General features: G+C 47.8%; 1 protein-coding gene across 1 annotated transcript in view; it reads left to right on the top strand.

Annotated features, from left to right (window-relative positions):
* Window positions 1–17,429, top strand: part of ARID3B (AT-rich interaction domain 3B) — a 32,559-nt gene extending 15,130 nt beyond the window's left edge. Inside the window, exons 3-9 of the mRNA XM_083371481.1 lie at window positions 2,246–2,317; window positions 3,125–3,197; window positions 12,606–12,789; window positions 13,757–14,016; window positions 15,028–15,282; window positions 16,497–16,598; window positions 17,091–17,429. Coding sequence (XP_083227607.1) covers window positions 2,246–2,317; window positions 3,125–3,197; window positions 12,606–12,789; window positions 13,757–14,016; window positions 15,028–15,282; window positions 16,497–16,598; window positions 17,091–17,239 — 1,095 coding nt within the window. The 3' untranslated portion in view covers window positions 17,240–17,429. The remainder of the gene's footprint in view (window positions 1–2,245; window positions 2,318–3,124; window positions 3,198–12,605; window positions 12,790–13,756; window positions 14,017–15,027; window positions 15,283–16,496; window positions 16,599–17,090) is intronic.
* The last annotated feature ends 3,974 nt before the right edge of the window (window positions 17,430–21,403 follow it).

The raw sequence follows: 21,403 nt of genomic DNA, 5'->3' as shown, positions 1-21,403 counted from the left end.
CAACACTAAAACATAGGGTGATTTGGTTTAAATTGGCACTTCCTGTTAAAAGTTCCCTCTGGAGGGAATGCATTCCCGTTTTAAGACCTCTTTTAAGAAGAGATTGGGCAACCGCTTGTCTGAAATGGTATAAGTTCTCTTGCCTGAGGAGGGGTTGGACTAGAAGGCCTCCCGAGGTCCCTTCCAACTCTGTCATTCAACTGCTTGTGGTCCCACTTAAAATGGTTTGAAAACGAACGCAGTAGAGCTTTGAAACAATTATTCAAAGTTACTGACTAGACCAGGGGTCTTCAAACTTGGCCCTTTTATGACTTGTGGACTTCAACTCCCAGAATTCCTCAGCCAGCTTTGCTGGCTGAGGAATTCTGGGAATTGAAGTCCACAAGTCATAAAAGGGCCAAGTTTGAAGACCCCTGGACTAGACAATTCCCATTTCCCCCCCCACACACACACAGTGCAAAAAGCCTGTTCATTTTCCGTGACAGAGAAGGCATTGCAAAATTGATAGGTTGTTGTTGTTTTTAGATTAGATTAGATTAGATTAGATAACCTTCATTGTCATTTTTTTACTGTGTTTCCTCTATATATACACAAAATGCTAAGCCTGCTCACTTCCTTGAAGATAAAGGCAGAAGCTGATTTTTCTTCTCTTAGCAAGGCTGGTCCTTGGAGAGATGTTTTTTTGCCCTGTTTTGAGATATAAACAGCAACAGTGTTTATTTCCTATCGAAAACATTTGAAATTTGCCACTGTGGTTAAGGGCGGCATATGGCCGGTTGCAAGGTATATACACAATAACAGATAAATATTTTCCTGTGCCTTGGGTAAATTTAAAAAATAAATAAATCCCAGGAGCGTGAATGTTAATATTGTGCGGCTTTAATAGGAGAACTTAAATCATGAGTCACTTGCCAAGCGTCTGAAATTTTGATCAGGTGACCACAGGATGGTGCGGCGGTCATAAGTGTGAAAAGCGGCCGTAAGTCACTTTTTCCCCAGCGTCGTCGTAACTTTGGAACGGTCTCTAAACAAACTGTTGTAAGCCGAGGACTGCTTGTGCCTGTGTCAGGATGCTAACTTGCCTTTAAGGATGCCGGTTGGCCGGTATTGCGAGTGGCCAGTTTAGTCGCGTGGAGAACCTTTAGCCATCCTGCTTGTCAAGACGAGATTTGTGTCTGTAGCTCTTTCTGAAGTTGGCTCAAGAGAGGCAACAGCTGCAACAAAACAGCTGACACAACAGAAGCAGCCATAATCCTCCATTAAATACATTTCGGCTGATGGGCCTCACTGTATAATTGACTTTTCAGCCGGAATTGCTGGCTCATATAAAACCAGCAGGCTTTAAGGCAACCTGTGCCATTCAAAAGATTGGTGTGTGTGTTTGTGTCCTGTGTCTGTGTCTGTGTGTGTGTGAGAGAGAGAGAGTCATACTGCCCATCCCCGAGCTATTCATCTTGTTAATTCAGTGTGTGTGTGTCACTGCCAGATGACACTAAACTGTAGGCATTAAAGTGGCTCTAATTAAAAACTGTTTTTTGTTTGGAAACCCCTCCCTGGATTCAGTGGCTTTTCATCTGATTTAAGATCCTGTGTGCTTACCACCAGATGGTGGGTCACACACACACATCCCCTGGCATTTGACCTTATTGGTTTCGCCTGTTGCCTGTTGCCCGGGCATTTTTGCATTGCAATGTTTGCAGTTGGGAGGGCTATAGTAGTCATCCTTCTATTCCCACAATCGTTAGAAAGTCGGGACTACTCTTCCGTAGCCTTCTGGTCCCACCGCTGCTTGGGCTGTTTTAGTAATCCCTGGTCGGGTTTAACCTCTTAAATTAGTAGTTCTCAACCTGTGGTCCACGAATCCCTGGGGCCACATGCTTTCACAGGGGGTTCGTGAAGGCTTGGAAAAAAATGTTATAATTTAAATCTTAAATCTTGGGGGGGCGTCTGTGGCCATGGTCTGTGACCACAAAAAGTATTTAAAGGAGGTCTGTGCTGAAAGAAAAGGTTGTCTTAAAGTAGAGGTGGGGAACCATAGCCCCTTTATGACTTGTGGGCTTCAGGAATTCTGGGAGTTGAAGTCCACAAGTCATAAAAGGGCCATCCTTCTCCACCCCTACAGTCTGGTTGCCTTTTTGAAAAGCACTTTTGGGACAGCCATGACGTGGACGATTGAGAATCTCCATCGATGCCTGCCGCTCTTTTCTTTTAATAGCTGTCTGCTTTTGGTTTTCTTCCTCTTCAGAACGGGAACCTAACTTGGAGCGAAGAAGCCGACAGTAGCAGAGGAAGAGAGATATCCCGCGATTTTGCCAAGGTCAGTGCAACAGCTTAGCTTTGATTGCCTGTTTGCATCCAGGGTGGAAATGATGCCTACTAAACTGTCGCAAAAACTCTGCTGCCTGGGGTGGCTCTGCTATCTGAAGGGGGCTTGAAAAAAAGAACTTTCAAACAGTAACTTGAGTCTTTCGCAAAGGAGGCTTGAATTCCTTCCAAATCAGCTTCCATAGATCTCTTGATCCGGCTGGGCTGATCATCCCTTATCTAGCTTCCTTGGGTTGTAATTTTTAGTACCTCTTAATTATAGTCCTGGCTTCAAATCCACAGGGATTTATTTAGCAAGCATGTGGTGGTGGTGGAGCCATTGATCTGGATATCTTTGATAGCCTTGTGTCAGATTGTTTAGGAAAGTGTCTCTCTTAATCTCGGCCACTTTAAAATGCACGGACTTCAACTCTCACAATTCTGGCTGGGCTGGGGAATTCTGGGAGTTGAAGTCCTTGCATCTTAAAGCGGACAAGATTGAGAAACGCTGGTTTAGGACATGTGTTTTCTTTATAGCCACCACCTTCTTCTTCAATGCTCACCTCCATTTCAGAAAATCGATAACTGCTGCAACGTTAGCCTCCAAGAACTCGATTTCTAGATCCATATTATCCGTGGCTGGAATGCAAACTACCTGTGTCCCCAGCCTGATTTTTTTTTTTTAAACCTGAGGCTGAATTAAACGGGAGCTTCAAATCTGAGTTGAATTGTGCTTTTCCACCCGCTGAACATGGCTCTGGAAACTTGTTTTCCTTTCTACGCCCAGCCCAAGTTAAACTGCGCTTGCTTCATTCCACAGTTGTATGAACTGGACAGTGACCCCGAACGGAAGAAGTTCCTGGACGATCTCTTCATTTTTATGCACAAGAGGGGTGAGTGGGCTTTAGCCTGAAAAAGGGGGAGACAAACACGTGGCTGCTTGTTCTGTATACTGGAGTGAGAAACCTGTGGGGAAGCAGTTTTGTGAGGTGGGCGGGAAAAGGACTCAGGACCTTTTCTTCCAAGGGTATCAGGTAGCACGTTTATTGGACAATAAGTCATAAGGATGCCGCTTGTTCCATCTTCCTCAATATCCAGCTCAGTAAAATAGGCGTCACTTACTAGAACAAAAAGATAAAAAAATCTTCATCTCTAAATTATCCAAAGTTTGGCAGGAAAAGGCAGCAAAGTGGGAACAGAGATGATCAACTGCAATTATTCCTGTTTGACTTGCAATTCAGGGTATATGAGAAGAATTGTGCAGAATCGAACCAGAAGCTCTGGCTCCGAGTTCTGTTCTCACAGTGGCCAAGAAGATGACAATAGGAAGCTGACAAGCAGGATATGCCTGCAGAAATCTTCCTTTTCTCTCTCTTACACACACACACACACACACACACACACACACACACACAGAGAGAGAGAGAGAGAGAGAGAGAGAGAGAGAGAGAGAGAGAGAGAGAGAGAGAGAGGTGTTCCCCAACAACTGATTTTGAGAAGCTGGCTACCTCTGAAATGGGAGGCCATACCTGTCTGTCCTGATTAATAGCCATAGATATCCTTCTCCCACAACCTGATACACAGAATAACAGAGTTGGAAGGGACCTTTGAGGTCTTCTAGTCCAGACATGTCAAACACAAGGCCCGGGGGCCGGATCCGGCCCGTGAAGTGGTTTCATGCGTCCCGCGAAGCCATCCTGGAAACAGTGAGGGAACGGCCCCCACTGCCTTGGCCCTGGCCCAGAGACCCTCCTCCTGCCAGAGACCCCCAGATCTGTCCCACTCCTGCCCAGGCCCCCCTAGGCCCCCTTGATGCGAACGATGTAGAGCTGGCCACGCCCACCCAGTAGACCATATGCACTCTAGCCACGCCCACCCAGTAGGCCACGCCCGCCCTGGCCATACATACCCGGCCCCCTGAGGGCAACCGCAATGCTGATGCGGCCCTCAATGAAATTGAGTTTGACACCCCTGTTCTAGTCCAACCCCCTTCTTGATCAGGAAACCCTGTACCATTTCAGGCAAATGTCTGTCCAGTCTCTTCCTAAAAACCTCCAGGGATGGAGCAGCCACAATTTCTGGAGGCAAGCTGAATTCCACTGATTAATTGTTCTCACTGTCAGGAAATTTCTCCTTAGTTCTAGGCTGGTTTTTCTCCTTGATTAGTTTTTTCCTTCTTGTCCTTCCTTCCGCTGTTTTTCCAACTTGAGGAGTTGGTGGTCCTTGCAGCCTCTTGCGGCAGTGATTCTACTCTAGGCGGATTCTTTCCAGTCTGATGCAATATTTCATTTTGTCTCTTCTGAGTCTTTTTTCAGTTTTCATCCTTTGTTTTAGTTTTTTTTCAGACAACTTTATCTTAATTACCTGGGCAACTGATCCTGATTATTAACTGGTTTACTTAACAACCCCCATGTCAGCTCTTCTGCACTCTTCTGATTCTCTTTCACCACTCTTCATGCTCATAAAATCCCAACAAGGCTCAGTGACCTACGTGATCGATCTGTGTGGGTTTTTTTCAACAGCAACATGGAAATTGCTTTCCATTGCTCTATTTTGGGATGCTTTTCAATTTTCCAGTCCAGCTGACAGCCTCAGAATTTCGAAGTGGTCCTATTCAAGGACTAAGAAATCCTGATCCTTCTTAGGGTCCAGACATCAAATGTAAAAGATTGTCCTTGATAGAAACATGGCCACAATCGGATCAATTTTTAAGTCCCGCCAAAGGCTGAACACAAAGCATTAAGGTTGTGAAGTCAGCTGAGATGTGTTTGAATGGCCTCCCTATTTGTCTTTCAAACTCATCTGTCTTTGAACTATAAATGGATTTTTAAAAATCAATCCAGTCTCCTCTACTCTTAAAGAAACCAATCTTCAGGAGAGAGAAAGCTTTGATGTAGCTGGAATGCTCATGTACGGGCTACTTTTATCATAAAAAGAAACTCTTTGTGGTGTTTATCCTTTTACTTTGGTTGGCTACTTCCTTGTGGTAACTCACAAGACCCAAGAAAAAGACAAAATTATTTCTACTTAGTATAGGTAGGAATGCTTACTCTTGATTTTTTTGAAAATCCATTTGAACTCAAGAATGTTTGTGCATTTTTATTTTTGATTTAAGTTGCCTATAAATAATTTGTTGGAGTGGTTTATTCTCTTGAAGTTGCCATAGAAATACGTAAGTTGTTGCAGGTTGGCATATTTGACAATCAAAAGAGAATATGGAAGAACCGCAATCACTGTAGAATTGTGCAGTTGAGGTTCTGGACATGTTAATTATAGAGTGACAGTTGTATAGATCAGCGTTTCCCAACCTTAGGAACTTGAAGATGCGTGGACTTCAACTCCCAGAATTCCCCAGCCAGCATAGCTGGCTGGGGAATTCTGGGAGTTGAAGTCCACACATCTTCAAGTTCCTAAGGTTGGGAAACGCTGGTATAGATCATGAGTTCTTTCCCGAACAAGTCTCCATGATGGTTAGGGTTAAAACTAATAGCACAATAAACTGGGAAACCACAAAACCATCTTAACTTTTGAGCAATGGCGTAAAATAGCTCATTCCAGTTTCAACTGACAAGCTATTTACTTCCCTAACTGTGGCCTTGAGTAGATGACAACATTTAGGAGACCAGGAGAATCTTTTAAGGCCTAAGAGTTCCCATTTGTCTGAGGCAATGGCTCTTAACAGTTACGCTGTTGACAATTATGGTCTCGTCGAGAAGCAGATGAAAAATTAATACAGTTGTGACCAAGAACTGTTATCTCTCTCTCGCGTGCGCGCTCCAGTTTCCCAAATGCTCAGCGCCGTTCAAATCCAGGCAAAGTTTTTCAACTTTTCTGTTCAATGCACTGGCTTTCTCTTCTATTTTCTATTGGAGATATAGCCATCTGCTCACTCACCACCCCCCCCAGAAACCTTAATAGAAAGAGGTTGTCTGGGTGGAAAACTGAAGCAGGCAGAGACCATTTGCAGATTCTGCAACTCCAGTGCTGTAAACGTATGAATGATTCTGTGGTCATGCAAACGGTTTTGCTCACACAGACACACACACACACACACACACACACACACACACACACTTCAGATTATATAGCTTTGCCGCTGCTCAAGGTTGTACATGACCTCAGTTTTCCCAGATGGCTTGTTCTTCCTACATTTGATGGGTCTCTCCATAGAAGGAGCTTTGTGAGCCTGACTAAATGGCTTCCTGTTGTTGTGTATCTTATCTGCTTCTTTTCAGATGTGGAAAAACTCTTAATATTGCTAACTGCTGCTGCTGGAGGCTGGGGGGGGGCAGTTTTATCTCCAGCCAGCAGTGGCACTAATCAAAGTATCTGGCAGGCAGCCTTATGAAGACCTCCTCAGTTGTTTTAAGTTTGCTGTCTTCCCATTTACCTTCCAGTTAGTTACAAGCATTTGAGCTTATCCACTGATGAACCTTTGATGCAGCAGGACAACGGCCCCCGTTGTTCCTCTCCTGTCCCAAAGGTGCTTTTTCAGGAGGCAACCGGACTCCCTTGTTCTTCTTTGAAGACGTTTCGCTTCTCCTCCAAGAAGCTTCTTCAGCTCTGACTGGAGGGTGGGGAATGGAGCTGTCCGAGCTGAAGAAGCTCCTTGGAGGAGAAGCGAAACGTCTTCAAAGAAGAACAAGGAAGTCCAGTTGCCTCCTGAAGAAGCACCTTTGGGTTAACTGTGAGCTCAGAATCTCCATAGACCAGGGGTCTTCAAACTTGGCCCTTTTGCAGCTTGTGGACTTCAACTCCCAGAATTCCTCAGCCAGGCGCGTGTGCCTATCAGGACTAACCCATTGGGCTGAGCTTAGTCGGTTCGGTTTTAATTTAGAATGTTTTAGGCTGGTTTTGATTTAGAATATTGAGAATATTGGACGGCTGTGGCCAGTTACGGTTTGTAAATCACTGCACAGGTAGTCCTCGAACTACAACAATTCATTTAGTGACCGTTCAATGTTAAAGCGCCACTGAAAAAGAGCAACTGGCGACCGTTTTTCACCCTTCCAGACCAGTGCAGCATCCCCAGGGTCCCGCCATCGTGACATTCAGCCGCTCAGAAACTCAGCCATTTTTGCAACGGCGGCCGGGTCCCCGGGATCCCCCTTTTGCAACCTTCCGACAAGCACAGTCGCCGGGGAAACCCGACTCTCTTTACCAAACGTTGTAACTGACTTGACCACCGAGGCGATTCATTTGACAGCGGTGGCACGCAACGTCGTAAAATGGGGCGAAGCTCACTTTCCAAAAAAAAAAAAAAAGTCTCGCTTAGCGAGGGGAACTTTGGGCTCCCTCTGTGGTCGTACGTTGAGGACTAGACTTTTCGATGGCGTCGTGTGCTATTTTAAGGCCAAAATCTTTCGATTTCTTTGGTAAACCCGGCGTTTCTCCTTCCGATTTCACCGGGGAAGGAGAGCTGGCTCACGGGTCAGCAGTAGCCCAGCTGTCGAACATCTGGTGGAGGCGTTGAGAGAGAGCAGCCTATATTAAACCCAGCTGGGCCAGGAGGTATCCAGCAACAGAACCCTTTGGAGGCTGAAGGCATCCGGGGGCCACTTCTGGCTTCTGGCCCAGCGGCTCCACGGGGCAGCAGGAGGTTTAGCAGCCATATTTGGGGGGGCGGGGGGCAGGTATCTGTTAAGGCTGCCTTCAACTTGGCAACTAGGCTCCGAAATAGCTGTGATCTGTCAGTCTGGCCCTCTTTTCTGGGGGGGGGAGCCGAACTGCATGGCATTTCCATAGGTGTCGATAAAACTGGGGCTCCTGTCAAATAAGGCGTGATTGATTGCTTCCCTGCTCCTGCTTTGATAAGCAGGCGTGACAGTCTGCAGGCTTGTGAAGTCAGGTAACTGAGCGCTGCTGCCACCTCCGGAGGTGCAAATACCCGCTGTGGAAACAGTCCAAGATGGGGCACGGGGGGGGGGGTTGGAGTAAATTAAGCTGGCCAGACCGAAGCTGCTTTCTCAGCTTTTTGCCTTACTTGTTTTCAAATAAAATTGAAGGGCAGAGCTGGTGTCCTTTCATGTGAAGAGAGAACCTAATGGCTGGCAACATGTCTTCATGACTGGTGCCTTCTGAGGTCTTCCTTCCTTCCATTCCCACCTTCCTTCCTTCCTTCCTTCCTCCCATTCCCATCCCCATCTTTCTTCCTTCCTCGCATCTCGCTTCCTTCCTCCCATTCCCATCTTCCTTCCTTCCTTCCTTCCTTCCTTCCTTCCTTCCTTCCTTCCTTCCTTCCTCCCATTCCCATCTTCCTTCCTTCCTTCCATTCCCATCTTCCTTCCTTCCTTCCTCCCCTTCCTTCCTTCCTTCCTCCCTCCCTCCCTTCCTTCCTTCCTTCCTTCTTTCCTGCCATTCCCATCTTCCTTCCTTCCTCCCTCCCTCCCTCCCTCCCTTCCTTCCTTCCTTCCTTCCATTCCCATCTTCCTTCCTTCCTTCCATTCCCATTCCCATCCCCACCTTTCTTCCTTCCTCGCATCTTCATTCCTTCCTCCCATTCCCATCTTCCTTCTTTCCTTCCTTCCTTCCTTCCTTCCTTCCTTCCTTCCCTCCTCCCTTCCTTTGTTGTGGGTGCTCCACCACCGGAGGTTTTTAAGAAGAGACTGGACAGTCGTTTGTCTAAAATGATATAGGATCTAGGGTCTCCTGTTTGCGCAGTGGGGGGTTGGACTAGAAGACCTCCAAAGTCCCTTCCAACTCTGTTATTCTGTTCTGTCTCACTGGGTTGGTTACACTAGAAGAGTTTCTCTTTGTGGCCCTCAGTCCTTTCCTATCTGTCTCTGTTGTTATTAACTCCAACCACCGGGCACAAACACAGTTGGGGAGAAATTGAGGGAAAGTACCTTACGAGAGGAGGTTTAGGATGATGCAGAAACCTCACCTTTCCCTTAAAAAATGAATAGCAGATATTTTGGACTTTTTGATGAGATTTGTCTTCAGTAGCCTTATTGAATTTGATGGGGATCGTGATTCAACTACTAATAAAGATGTCCAGTTCGCGAATGCTGAGCTAATATTGATGGGCGCCCCAGCTTTTCACAATTTGAAAAAGTGTTTTTTTTTCTTTAACTACTTTTACGTAACCAAAGGATGTCATTTTAGTTATTTTAGATATGTGTGTACATATACATATATACATATACATATACATATACATATACATATACATACATACATACATACATACATACATACATACATATATATATATATATATATATATATATATATATATATATATATTATGGAGAGAAAGAGAGAACACAGCGGTTCTCATGATTCGAGGTTGCAAAACGTGAGGATTCAAGCCTTTCTTCCTTAAAAAGCTGCTTTCTTCTGAAGTCTTTCGGCCACCGTTGTTTTGGTGGCTCAACCTGGTCTGATTTTGATTTACCCACATAGCTTGGGATCGGGTGGCCCGAGGGGAAGGGCAGGCCCAGCAGAGGAATTGGGACCTCCAGGTTACATCCGAAGGCAAAGCAAGGGCTGACCTCTCCCCGCTAACAAAGATGGGGACTTTTGCAGAGTTGCAGACTCACGGTCCCTGTGCAGAGATGCTGGAAAATACAGTAATTTTTTTTAAAAAAGGTCCCGTATCAAACGGCAACAAGTCTTATTATGCATTTGCTGTGGTCGGTGACCTTTCCCTCTGGAATTCTCCCCTCTGACCCACAGATCATTAATCCCCACCCTGCCAGATGACAGTCATCCATCATGAGCTCTGACAAGCCTTGCAGCCAGCTGTGAAAAGATCAGGCCTGGCCTCTTTCCATCCCAAGATACTCATTTTTCAACTTTCCCGTTTCAGCACCAGGGGCTTCCAGGAACAACTTATCACCAGCCCCTTCTGGGGGGGCGGGCTGGCTCTGGAAGGGGAGGGGGGGAGGGCACCCAATACGAGACCTTTCCACACTTACTGGGTGTGTGTGCTTATTTCTCCTCACCTTTGCTTGTGAAAGGCTCTTGAGGGTGCAGACCTCCCGAGAATGGGAAGGCAAACTGTCTTGCCCAAACACACACACACACACACACTTTTCTCGCTGAGTCTATTTTAAAATAAAGAAGGAGAGATAGGATAGGAACATATTTTATTCTGTTCTTCAGATAATCTCTCCATTTGTCTTGAGTTAAAAAAAATTAAATGAGCTGTCCAAGTTGGATGATGATGATGATGATGATGATGATGATGATTATAATAGCATTTTGAACAGCAGCACAAAATATTGTCTGTTAAAGTTAGGGAAGATGACATTTTTCTTGGTAAAGCTGAAAGCTCAGGGGTCCTGGTTGAGCTTCTCTTGGCAGGTGGTTTGTAGAATAGGATTTGCAAACTGTCTGGGGCCCTGATGGATGGGTAGACTTTTGTGTTTTGCGGGTTAGAAAATGCAGATAGTTTTAAAAGGTTGGCTCTTTAAAATTAAGAGCCGGGGTGGTGCAGTGGTTGGAATGCAGTATTACAGACTAACTCTGCCCACAGCCAGGAGTTCAATCCTGGACCGGCCCAAGGTTGACTCAGCCTTCCATCCTTCTGAAGTCGGTCAAATGAGGACCCAGATTGTTGGGGGCAAATATGCTGACACTCTAAACCGCTTAGAGAGGGCCGTAAAGCACTGTGAATCAGTAAATAAATGCTATTCATTTCCTCCCTCCCTCCCTCCCTTCCTTCCTTCCTTCCGCTTAGAATGCAGTATTACAGGCTAACTCTGCCCACAGCCAGGAGTTCGATCCTGGATCGGCTCAAGGTTCACTCAGCCTTCCGTCCTTCCGAGGTCAGTCAAATGAAGACCCAGATTGTTGGGGGCAAATATGCTGACACTCTAAACCACTTAGAGAGGGCCGTAAAGCACTGTGAAGTGGTATATAAGTCTTAAGTGCTATTGCTATTGTTTTTGTAGAATCTCTAGAGGCCACATTGCATCCTTTAGGTGTGCCAGCCACCAACTCCTGTAATTGTCTTCCATCTGGAGACAGTCATCATCATCATTTTGGCAATCATTCAAGGACAGAATCCTGGCTCGATTCACCCATAAATAAGCCATAATTAATCTGTAGCCCTAGGCCTTCTCAAAAGCCAACATTAACGTCCATCATATATGGCAAAGGTTCCCCTTTCCCAGTTGGGCGCCATATATCTGGCCATGTGAACATCCTCTGGGACAGGCAGGGACATCCCGCACCAAGCTCAAAGCCAATCTTCCAATTACGATTTAGTAATTTGAACCTCAAGCCAACCACCAATTTTTAATCAGCAAACTTTCTACTAGAGGCTACGCGCAAGAACAGCTGCTCCAAAGCATTTGTTCCTAACCCAGAGACGTATTAATCTGTCAAGCTTTTAGACATTAAAAGCGGTAGAACAGTACATCAATACTTTTCTGCTTTGGACCTTGAGCCCAAGTTACAGGAAATTTGTCTTATGGGCAACATCTCTTTAAGTTTGGAGATTTCTCACCCTTTCCGGTCAAACTGGCTCTTATCTGTGATCTTCTCCCTGCGGCATTTCCTATTTTTCTTTGCAGTGTGTGTGCCTTCAGGATTTCACTGGCTAGATTGGTTTATAAAATGCTAAAGCAATGCCAAAACTTTAACCCGATCATCTACTTTCCTGCTCGAAAAATGGCTTCAAGGAAGAAGCCTGTCTGAGGGGAAATGATCTGTTTCTTAAGAGCAAATCTATTTTGTGTAAACGAGAGGAAAAGTTCTGAGTGGCAGTGCCTTAAGAGTTTGATTGATGGGTTAGGGTGGTTGTGTGCAGTAGAGCCTAGAGAAAGAGGAACGGACAATCTTTGGGGCTGTCAAAGGATTTCAGACCAAATTGAGGGGCAGGTCAGAGGTCAGTTGTTAGTGGTCTGTCATATCACACTGGCTAGGGAATCCTGGGAATGGAAGTCCACCCGTCTTAATGTTCCCAAGATTGAGAAGCAATGGTCTAGAACAGGGCTCTCCAAACTTGGCAACTTTAAGACTTGTGGACTTCTTCCCAGAATTCCCCAGCCAGCATTCTGAGAGTTGAAGTCCACAAGTCTTAAAGTTGCCAGGTTTGGATGTACCATTTGAGACTGGGACAAAAGACCCAAAAAAAAAAAAGACGGAATACAGTTAGATGATGCTTCCTTAGCCTTTAATAAATGTCGGGAAGGTTAAAGGAATCAAGTCTCAAGTCCTGGTGGAAAATACCTCCATTGGTGGAAGGAAATGGGGAGCTTTCCTTGGTTTGTAGAAGCGGTGCAAGGTGGAAGGTCTCCTGGTAACCTGTTGTCTTTTTTTATCCTTTCTCTTTCCTCCGTGCTGTCATTCAGGAACACCCATCAATCGCATCCCGATCATGGCCAAGCAGATCCTTGACCTCTATATGCTCTACAAGCTGGTGACCGAAAAAGGAGGCTTGGTGGAGATCATCAACAAGAAGATCTGGAGGGAGATCACCAAAGGCCTTAACCTCCCCACCTCCATCACCAGCGCGGCATTTACCCTTCGCACCCAGTAAGTCCTGGCAGGACTGGGTATGAGCATTACAGGAAGAAGAGTCAAAGGCCTTCGGTCCCTTGGTGTCTGGGAGTTGAAGTCCACAAGTCTTGAGGTTGCCAAGATTGGACACCCCTGCCCTAAAGTTTTTGTGTACTTCTTGCTTCAGAGTGGTGTCTGACCTGATTACCTTCAACCCAGGATATTAAACCACCGGCTTGAGAGAATAAATGGATTCCTCCATCTTAGCAGGCTCTCTCAAACTGGGCAACTCTAAGATGTGTGGACTGCAACTCCCAGAATTCCCCAGGCAGCATGGGGAGAAGCACTGCATCTTGGTAAACCTGAGGTGTAATAAGGGTGCCGTGTAGCACCAGAAGGCCTTCACAGCATTCCTTGGTGACACCAGAATCCCTTCAGAATAGGTGGGGCTTTCTTCTTGTTGAAGGCCTATATTTTAGCACACACACACACCCTCATGCAAACTAGGGCTTCGGCCCTCAACTTGTCACACCAAGAGTGGCCTACATCTTTGACTGAGTGAAGTTGCTCATTTCCACGGTAGGCAATCCTGTCGTTTGTCTTTTTCACATAACAAGGGGAGGAAACCCAGCAGTTTGGTTTCTGGATCATGGTTTACCTCGTAGGCCAGGACTCATTCAACAGTGGCTTATTATCAGGTGTGAAGAATTTGGGGGGGGGGTGTCACAAGTTGAGTTTCAGCCAAGCTAATGTATTGCTCAAACCTGTACACAAGAATCTAGTCAACTATCGGTCTGGGCTAAATTGGCACCGGATAAGGAATAACCAAATTCAAGACTTAGACCGTTTGTGACAACAACCTAATGATTCCAGGCCGATTCCTCTCTTGACTCCATCCCCGGGCTCTGCCTCTCCTCATCCTGCCCTTAGCAAGATGGGTGGCAACTTCGTCTCGTTCTCTTGCCTCCTGACGCAGCTGAGCCCCTCCCGTTTTCCTCCCCAGGTATATGAAGTACCTCTATGCCTACGAATGTGAGAAGAAGTCCTTAAGCTCACCTGCCGAGCTGCAGGCCGCCATTGACGGCAACCGGCGGGAAGGCCGGCGGCCCAGTTACAGCTCCCCTTTGTTCAGCTTCTCCCCCGCAGCCCCAGGACCCCCTTCGCTCCTGTGTCCCCCCAAGATCCGCTTCCCCCTCGTCAGCCTCGCCCCCAGCAGCACAACTAGCAACCTCCACCTGTCCTCAGCAGGCCCTCTCAGGAAAGGTGAGCCGGTCCTTGTAAAAATTATTAGTGTTATTGGTATTGTTTTGTTAAGCACCGAAGCAGTCTTTTGTAGCTTTTTTTTTTTAAAAAAAGGATGCCAAGCAGGGCTGCATCCCTGCATCCGATTGGGGATAATCCAGGATTTTAGGGCAGGTGGGAGGATGCTAAACTGAGAAGTCATAAAGCTTGAAGAAACGGCCGTGGGAAATACAGTGGATTTTGGATGCTTGGCAAGAAATCTGTAGCTGTTCTGCGTAGTTATTCAGAGTCTCTCCCTGTTGGGCACCGCCTGCGTATAACTCTTTTGGGGTTTACCCTAAAGCAGTGATGGCGAACCTTTTAGAGACCGAGGGCCCAAACTGCAACCCAAAAGCCACTTATGTATCCTCGGGTGCCGGGTGGCCGTGGCCCATTTGGGTGGGCGTGGCTCATTGGGTGGGCGTGGCTGCGGTGGTAACGGCAGACTGGGCGGGACTAAAAAGTTCAATCAATCAACTCCAACTTTGCAAGATCTTTTTTTTCCCGTGAGAAGTTGAAGTTGATCGATTGAAACTTTTTTTCCTTGCACACGGCGGTGGAGGCCTAAAGCGAAAAGGTTTTATAAAACCCAGCTGAAGGCCTAGGAGTGGGGCGACAGCGCGCATGCCCACAGACAGGGCTGTGCGTACCACCTGTGGCACACGTGCCATAGGTTCGCCACCACGGCCCTAAAGCAAAGATATCCAACCTGGGCTTCTGGACTTCAACTCCCAGAATTCCATTCTTACTAGAGAATGCTGGGAGTTGAAGTCCACCAATGGGCCGAATGCCACCTCAGAGACTTCACGTTGGACATCCCCGTCCCAAATCCTCTGCTGGCTCCGTGGCTGGTTTTGCTCTCCATGTCAGGCCCATCTTTATAATCTAGGATGAAGCTTGGTCTGTTGGTTCCACGCTTGCCTGTTTCTTGAGTGAACCCAGGTGCTTCCCCCGCCTTACGCAAGGTCCTGAGAATTACTCTCCCCGCTGCAGGGGATGGCCTGCCTTTGACCACCTCCACGCCAAATCGTCTCGCCGTGCCCGTGGGCTTGGCCGGCCAGCAGGCCACGGCTGCCACCAGAACGGCCACCTTGGAACAGTTGAAGGAGCGGCTGGAGTCCGGGGAACCGGCGGAGAAGATGGCCCGGATGACGGAGGAAGAACAGCGCTTCGTCCAGCAGGCCTTTCAGAGGAACCTCTTCAGCATGGCCCGACAGCTGCCCATGAAGATTAAGATCAACGGCCGAGGTGAGCCCACGCTGGCCGGCCGGGCTGCGGTCTCTGTCCCCTCGCTTGCTCCAGCCCAGCCTCAGCCCCAGGGGAGTCTCTGCTCCATTTGGTCACGATTTCCCCCCCCCCCCAAAAAACCCACCCCAAACGACCATTGTTTTCCACAAGGTGTCAAGTTTCCGACTTGTGTGGGTCCGAGGGATTGTCTACCTTAAAAGTCCTTTATTAGCCTAATACACCCGGCAAATGCTTGCTGGAAGGAAGCTGGAATCTGAAGTCTCCGCCCCTTGCACAATATATTAAAAGACAATTCTCCACCTTTCTAATTTTGTCTTTAATCATATTCTCCAATTAATTTGAAGAATCAGTTTCCCTTCCGTCAGACCGGCCAAAGCCTTATGTTCTTAATTAGAGATGGCCTTGAAAAGTGCAATCCTACTCATCCCCCCCTCCTAACCTTAAACTAAAACAATTCACAAGTCTTAAAGCCATACACAAGTTTAACATACGAAATAGCTACTTCCTCATCTCCTGTCCAGCAATAACATTCGATGTTAGCAGCGTTGACGCAAGGATTCTTATTAATGTCAGTGTTTTGTTTTAAATTCACATGGACCCTTAGGATGGAGGAAGTGGGGAGACAAGAGTCAAATCCCTCTTGGCTTCATCCGAAGAGTTTGAGCCATTCGGATCTTAAGGAACATCCGAGGCCTTCGGATTCTCCCTGCTCTCCCACCTCCCCAATAACAAGATGGGGGCTACTGGCTTTTCACCGGGTGGGGGAAAGTGAACCTCACTTTGGGAGTGGCTGCATCTCTAGCCCCTGGTTGAGTTATTACATCATCATGCCGTGCCACCCCCCCACCCCCCTTCCAATCAAATAGTTTCTTTTGTGGCTTAGCAGGTTTTCTGAGTTCTAGCTTGGTCTGCTCTGCAAGCCAAACTGCGATGTGTCATTCATTCAAGCAAGCGCGCTTAGGCGCCCTGCAGGCTTAAAGCAACGTGGGAACCAGATTGTGGGTTTCGTGGCAAACTTCCCTCCTGCAAGCGGCTCCAGGTAGCAGCTTCCGTGGCATCTGATGGGTGCTGGGATCAGGCTGATCCTCTGCAGAAATCCCAGCCCGGTAGATAAGCTGTTGTATAAGTTGCAAGCCTCAATCAGCCCTCCTTAGTTTTTCTGCTTTTTTTTTTCTTTCTTTCTCCCATTCTCTCTCTCCCCCCCCCCTCTCCAGAAGATAAGTCAGATCCAGCAGCAGCAGCAGCTTTAAACTGGACCCCTTCTGGCTTCGGCAGCATCAATATGTCAGTGGAAATCAACGGCACAATTTATGCAGGTGAGAGCATCGGGAAGTAAGCCCAGGGGTTGAATCCAGTTTCAGAGAAGCCTCCCCAAACCACTGCCTTGGACCCCATAGTTGGGATTTCTCTCACGCTTCCTCGCAGCACATGGGGACCTGCCAAGGGGAGCTCCCAAGCCAGAGGGATCCCTCTGGGCATAGAGGCCCTGGGGTTGGCCTCTGGAAGATGCGGTTTCTCCTTCCCGCCACTCAGATCTTCTTGGGAGCATTGACAAGAGTTTGGATGCTTCATCTGGCCCCGTGTGTTTTTTATTATTTTTTTTCTCAACCTTGGCAACTTTCAGACGCGTGGACTTCAACTCCCAGAATTCCTCAGCCAGCAAAGCTGGCTGAGGAATTCTGGGAGTTGAAGTCCACGCGTCTGAAAGTTGACACGGTTGAAGGCCCCCCTGCTTTATGTACCTGGCTGAGCTCTGCTTCGAAGCGGTCAACTAACCAACCCTCCTCCTCTCTTTCCCCCCTCAACAGGCGTCCTCTTTGCCCAAAAGCCCGTCGTCCACCTCCTTGCCGGCTCCAACACCCAGAGCACCGGTGGGGCAATCAGCAGCTCTCCCAGCCCCACCTCCTCCTCCAGAGGCACCCCCAGCGCCGAGCCCTCCACCAGCTGGTCTCTCTGAGGGTCCCAGCCTCCAGCGGCTGCTCCTCCGTCCCCAGGAGAAGTTGCCTCCACTCCTTCCTCTCCCCGCCCCAACACCCCGTTGATCTGGCCCCAAGCAGCCTCTCCTGCCCCCGCCCGGGAGAGCCCGCCAGCCGTGTCTGTGCTGGCGAGTTTCCCATCCGGATGGACCTCGCTGACCTTTTAGCCTTTTTTTTTTCCCCAGGTCTTGCTGTGTCCTCAGTGGGGGGGGGGGGCGGGTTGAGTGGGTAGGGAGGGGGGCAAGGGGACACGAGGCGTGTTTCAATCAGGGATTCTCTGGAGAGGCTAAGCGGTTTTGTAGATGACTGAGCGTGCGAGGAGGAGCCTGTTTTTCCCCTTGGAAGCCTAAAGGAGGCGCTCTCGTGCTCTTTTCTTTTCCTTTCTGTCTGTCTGTCTCCTCTCTTTCTCCCTTTCCAAATACGACTGACTGCCAGTGTGTTGACAATCCTACCCACCGCCCCACCCCAAGGCAGGGGGAAAACATCGCCCTTCGCTCCCGAGACCCTCTTATTATCCTTAGCCCAGCCCGGCTCCCCTTCATCCTTCCATCTCTCAGATTCCGTGCCATTCCTCCACTTTGCCGGAAGAACGATTTTGGCACCGCAAGCTCCTGGCTCCGGGCTTTCATTTGCAGCAATTAAATCATAGCTAGCTTCTCTCTCTTAAAAAAAAGAGAGAGAGAGAAAGAGAGAGAGAGAGAGAGAAACAAACCAAAACTCAGATGTTCAATGGCCAAGGGCTGTTTGTGGAACTGCCTCCAATCTTATCTGCAGTCGAAGGCCTGACATCCCTGCCAGCGGTTCTGTGTTTCTTTGCTCCCTCCTTACTGTTTTTTGGGTGTCCGCAAAGAAATCGTGGGAAGTCAAATCCCAGCAACCGAAAAATGGCAGCACAGGCAGAAACAGCCTTGGGGGTCAACACTTGGGGGGTTTGCTTCGAGCGAAAGAGGTGGGTGCGTAGCATCGGTCTTGATGCCTTCCCTCGCAGAATCCTCCGTAGGGCCGCCTCCGTTTTCTCAAACCGAAAGAGAAATGGGCTGTTTTCGGGAGCCTGCCTGCCGACGACGCATCCCAGTTCTGCAGCTCGTAAGGTTCTCCTGACACCCGAGTGTGCTGAAAACTAGGGTTTCTTTTGGCTTTTTTCCCCTCCCCCGGTCCAATTTTCTCGTGCCTCCCTGAAATCCAACTAAGATCATCTCGGTTTCTTGCTTGCTTGTTTTTAAATACAGCTGCTGTCCGCTCAGCTCAGCAGCACGTCACTTTCCCAAGGGGAAAACATCCCGTCCTGGTTTAGCTCAGTCATCCTACAGAACTGCGACAGCTTCTCCCGAGCAGATGAAATACCTCAAAAAAAAAATATGTACTTATTGCTGTGTTGTTGGGTTGGGTGGGTTTGGGGGTTTTATTTTATTTTATTTTCCTGTTTGTTTTGTTTTTTTCCCACCTCTTCTGGAAGGATTTGCCTATGTTAAAAGCTTCTTTTTTATATGTCTCGTCGACTGCTTTTTAGTTTGAATTTTATATATTGTAGCACCAAAGAGACACCAATCAAGAGAGAGAGAGAGAGAGAGATTGAGAGAGAGAAAGAGAGAGAGAAAGCAAAAGAGGAACAAAGCTTTTCCCTGGCTTGAAGGAATGAAGGTTTGATATTTTCAATAGGTCAGGGAAGTGGTTGGCACAAACTGCCTCGGGTGTGGATAGAAACCAGCTCTGGTGGCAGGTTAATTCCTTTTTTTGCCCCCTCCCCTTTCTTTAACCCAGAAAAGGGCTTACCCCCTTTTACAGCAGTATTTCTCAACCTTGGCAACTTTTCAGAGGAGTGGAGTTGAACTGGCTGGGGAATTCTGGGAGTTGAACTCCACTCCTCTTAAAAGTTGCCAAGGTTGAGAAACACTAGTCTGCAGCATTGGGCTTCTAAATGTGTGGGACTTCCAGAATTCCTAACTGGAGAGGAGCTGTGGCAGTTCCGGTTCTTGGAATTGTAATCCTGATCTATCCGAAGAGCACTCAAATGGGTCAAGTCGGTTTATGAGCTCAGGGGTTTCAAAGTCACTCCCGCATCCATGATTGTTGGCCTCGGGAGACCTAAACCCTCCCTCTCCTTGCCTTTCTGGCCAAGCCTGGCGTGTCGTTCTGATATTTTTTTTTAGCGTGCAAATGGAAAAACGTGACCTTAGAGGGAATCCCAATCCTGTGTGCATGGTAGTTTGGTCACTCCGGGGAGAATGAATGAATGAATGAATGAATGAATGAATGAATGAATGAATGAATAAGCTTTTGAGCGACAGGATTATCCACTCAGCCCCCTCCCGCAGCCTTTAGACTCGGGTTCATAGCCTGCTTGCATGTCAAAAGGAAGGCAAGAGTTTCAGCTGAGAAGACCATCTTGAATGTGATTCCTGCGACGATATTGAATCATTATGGATTTCTTTTTGCGATCCAAAGAAGTTGGTTCGACCCATCTCTTCTCTTGTTTCCATGGCGTTGCTTTCTGGACAAATACACCCAGAGGCGAACTCCCACGGGGGAGAAATGGCTCTGGAGAATTGCCTTTGAAGATCAGGAAGGGAGTCCACCGGATAGATCTTTGCTGGAGAGAGATCTTGGTTGTTAGGATGCTACCTCCAGTTCTCCTCAGTTTTTCTGCGGGGAAAAATCCACCTGTTTCCAAACTGTAACAGGAAGGACTCGGGTCTGAAGCTGCCCTCCTTCCCCTTGGCAATTTAATCGAAACAAAATAAAAAAAAAATGTGCCAGGTCTACGCCTCCCGCTTTGCAGAAGCGGGATGTTTTAGAGGTCTGAAGTGGCTGCTTTGAAAAGGGAAGGCTTCATTAGCAAGCTGGCCTCTTCTTGGTCAACTTCAAAGAGATATTCTAAAAGGCATCAATATTAGCTCCTCCTCGTGATCTTTCTAAGGATTCAGTGAAGGCTTTCTGCTCTTGCTGGTTGGGATGTTCTTGCCGTCTTGTTTTGTACCAGTTTTAGAATAGTAAAGACCCGCTGCCAGTTGTCTCCTTAGGCAAGGCAGAGGAATCTGTGATCTCCCAAAACTTGCTAAGAACCTCAACATGGCCAATAACAAGAGGCCGGATCCCTCAATTTCTATTTCAAACAGGTCTTTTACGGATCTTTTTCCTCCTCCTCCTCCTCCTCCTCCTCCTCCTCCTCCTCCTCCTCCTCCTCCTCCTCCTCCTCCTCCTCCTCCTCCTCCTCCTCCTCCTCTCTGGCCGATAAGACTTCATTCCATCCAAGTGGAGAAACATTTTAGCCACGCAGCCCCTTGAAGAATGAAGAAATTTGGTAGGACTTTTTCTGGTTGCTACCTAGCAGTGGGGCAAATTAAGAGAAAAATGATACTTGGACCGCCCGGATCTACCCAATGTGGGCCAGATACCTTGCAAAATAGCCCTACCTTTCTTCCCCATCCCTCCCTTTCTCAATCGGGCTGTATTACCGGTGGGTTGTGAGCCACCCACCCGTGTTTTCATCCACCAGGAAAGAAACGTTCTTGAAAAGAATCCGTAGAGGAGCGTGAATCGGTCTTTGGCCTTTGTATATCAAGAGCTGGACATGCCAACCCCCCCCCCCAACAGGCAAGAGGCCCAGATTGCAAAAAAGGACAGCCCATGTTATCTCCTGCCCAGTCAACCGGAGCCCCCCATGGCCACTCTCGGTCCTGGTGGCCAAGATAAGCTCTAGCTGGTGGGGCTTATCTGCAACCAGCGTAATAGGCGCCACCTTCGCCGTGCTTGGCCCTTGCTTCAGAAGGCAGCCATCTTTCTCACTTGCGTTGCGTCTGCCTGGGGCTGTGTTTAAAGTCCCTCTCTGCTTCCTTTCCAAGCCCAAAGATTGTGCTCCTTGGGGGTGCCACTTCCCCTGCCCATCTTCCTCCGGCTAAAGACGGCGTAAGTAGCGAAGCCTCATGGTTAATGGAGTCTTCCGACTGAGGCAGGTGGGCAGAGAGGCTAAAAGGAATTGAGCAGTCCAGGATCTGCCAAGCTTTCCGAGTGACTTGTGGCTTTTTAGCCAATTTTTTTACACACACACACCCGTAGGATTCTTGCATGAATCCTCTGCATTGTTTAAAAGTTTCTCTGTGCGTGTGTGTGTGTGTGTGTGTGCGTGTGTGTGTGTGTCCATTTAA

The sequence above is a fragment of the Vipera ursinii genome, assembly GCF_947247035.1.
Source record: "Vipera ursinii genome assembly, chromosome: 11".
Classification (NCBI taxonomy): domain Eukaryota; kingdom Metazoa; phylum Chordata; class Lepidosauria; order Squamata; family Viperidae; genus Vipera; species Vipera ursinii.
This window is presented reverse-complemented; position numbering and strand designations above follow the sequence as displayed.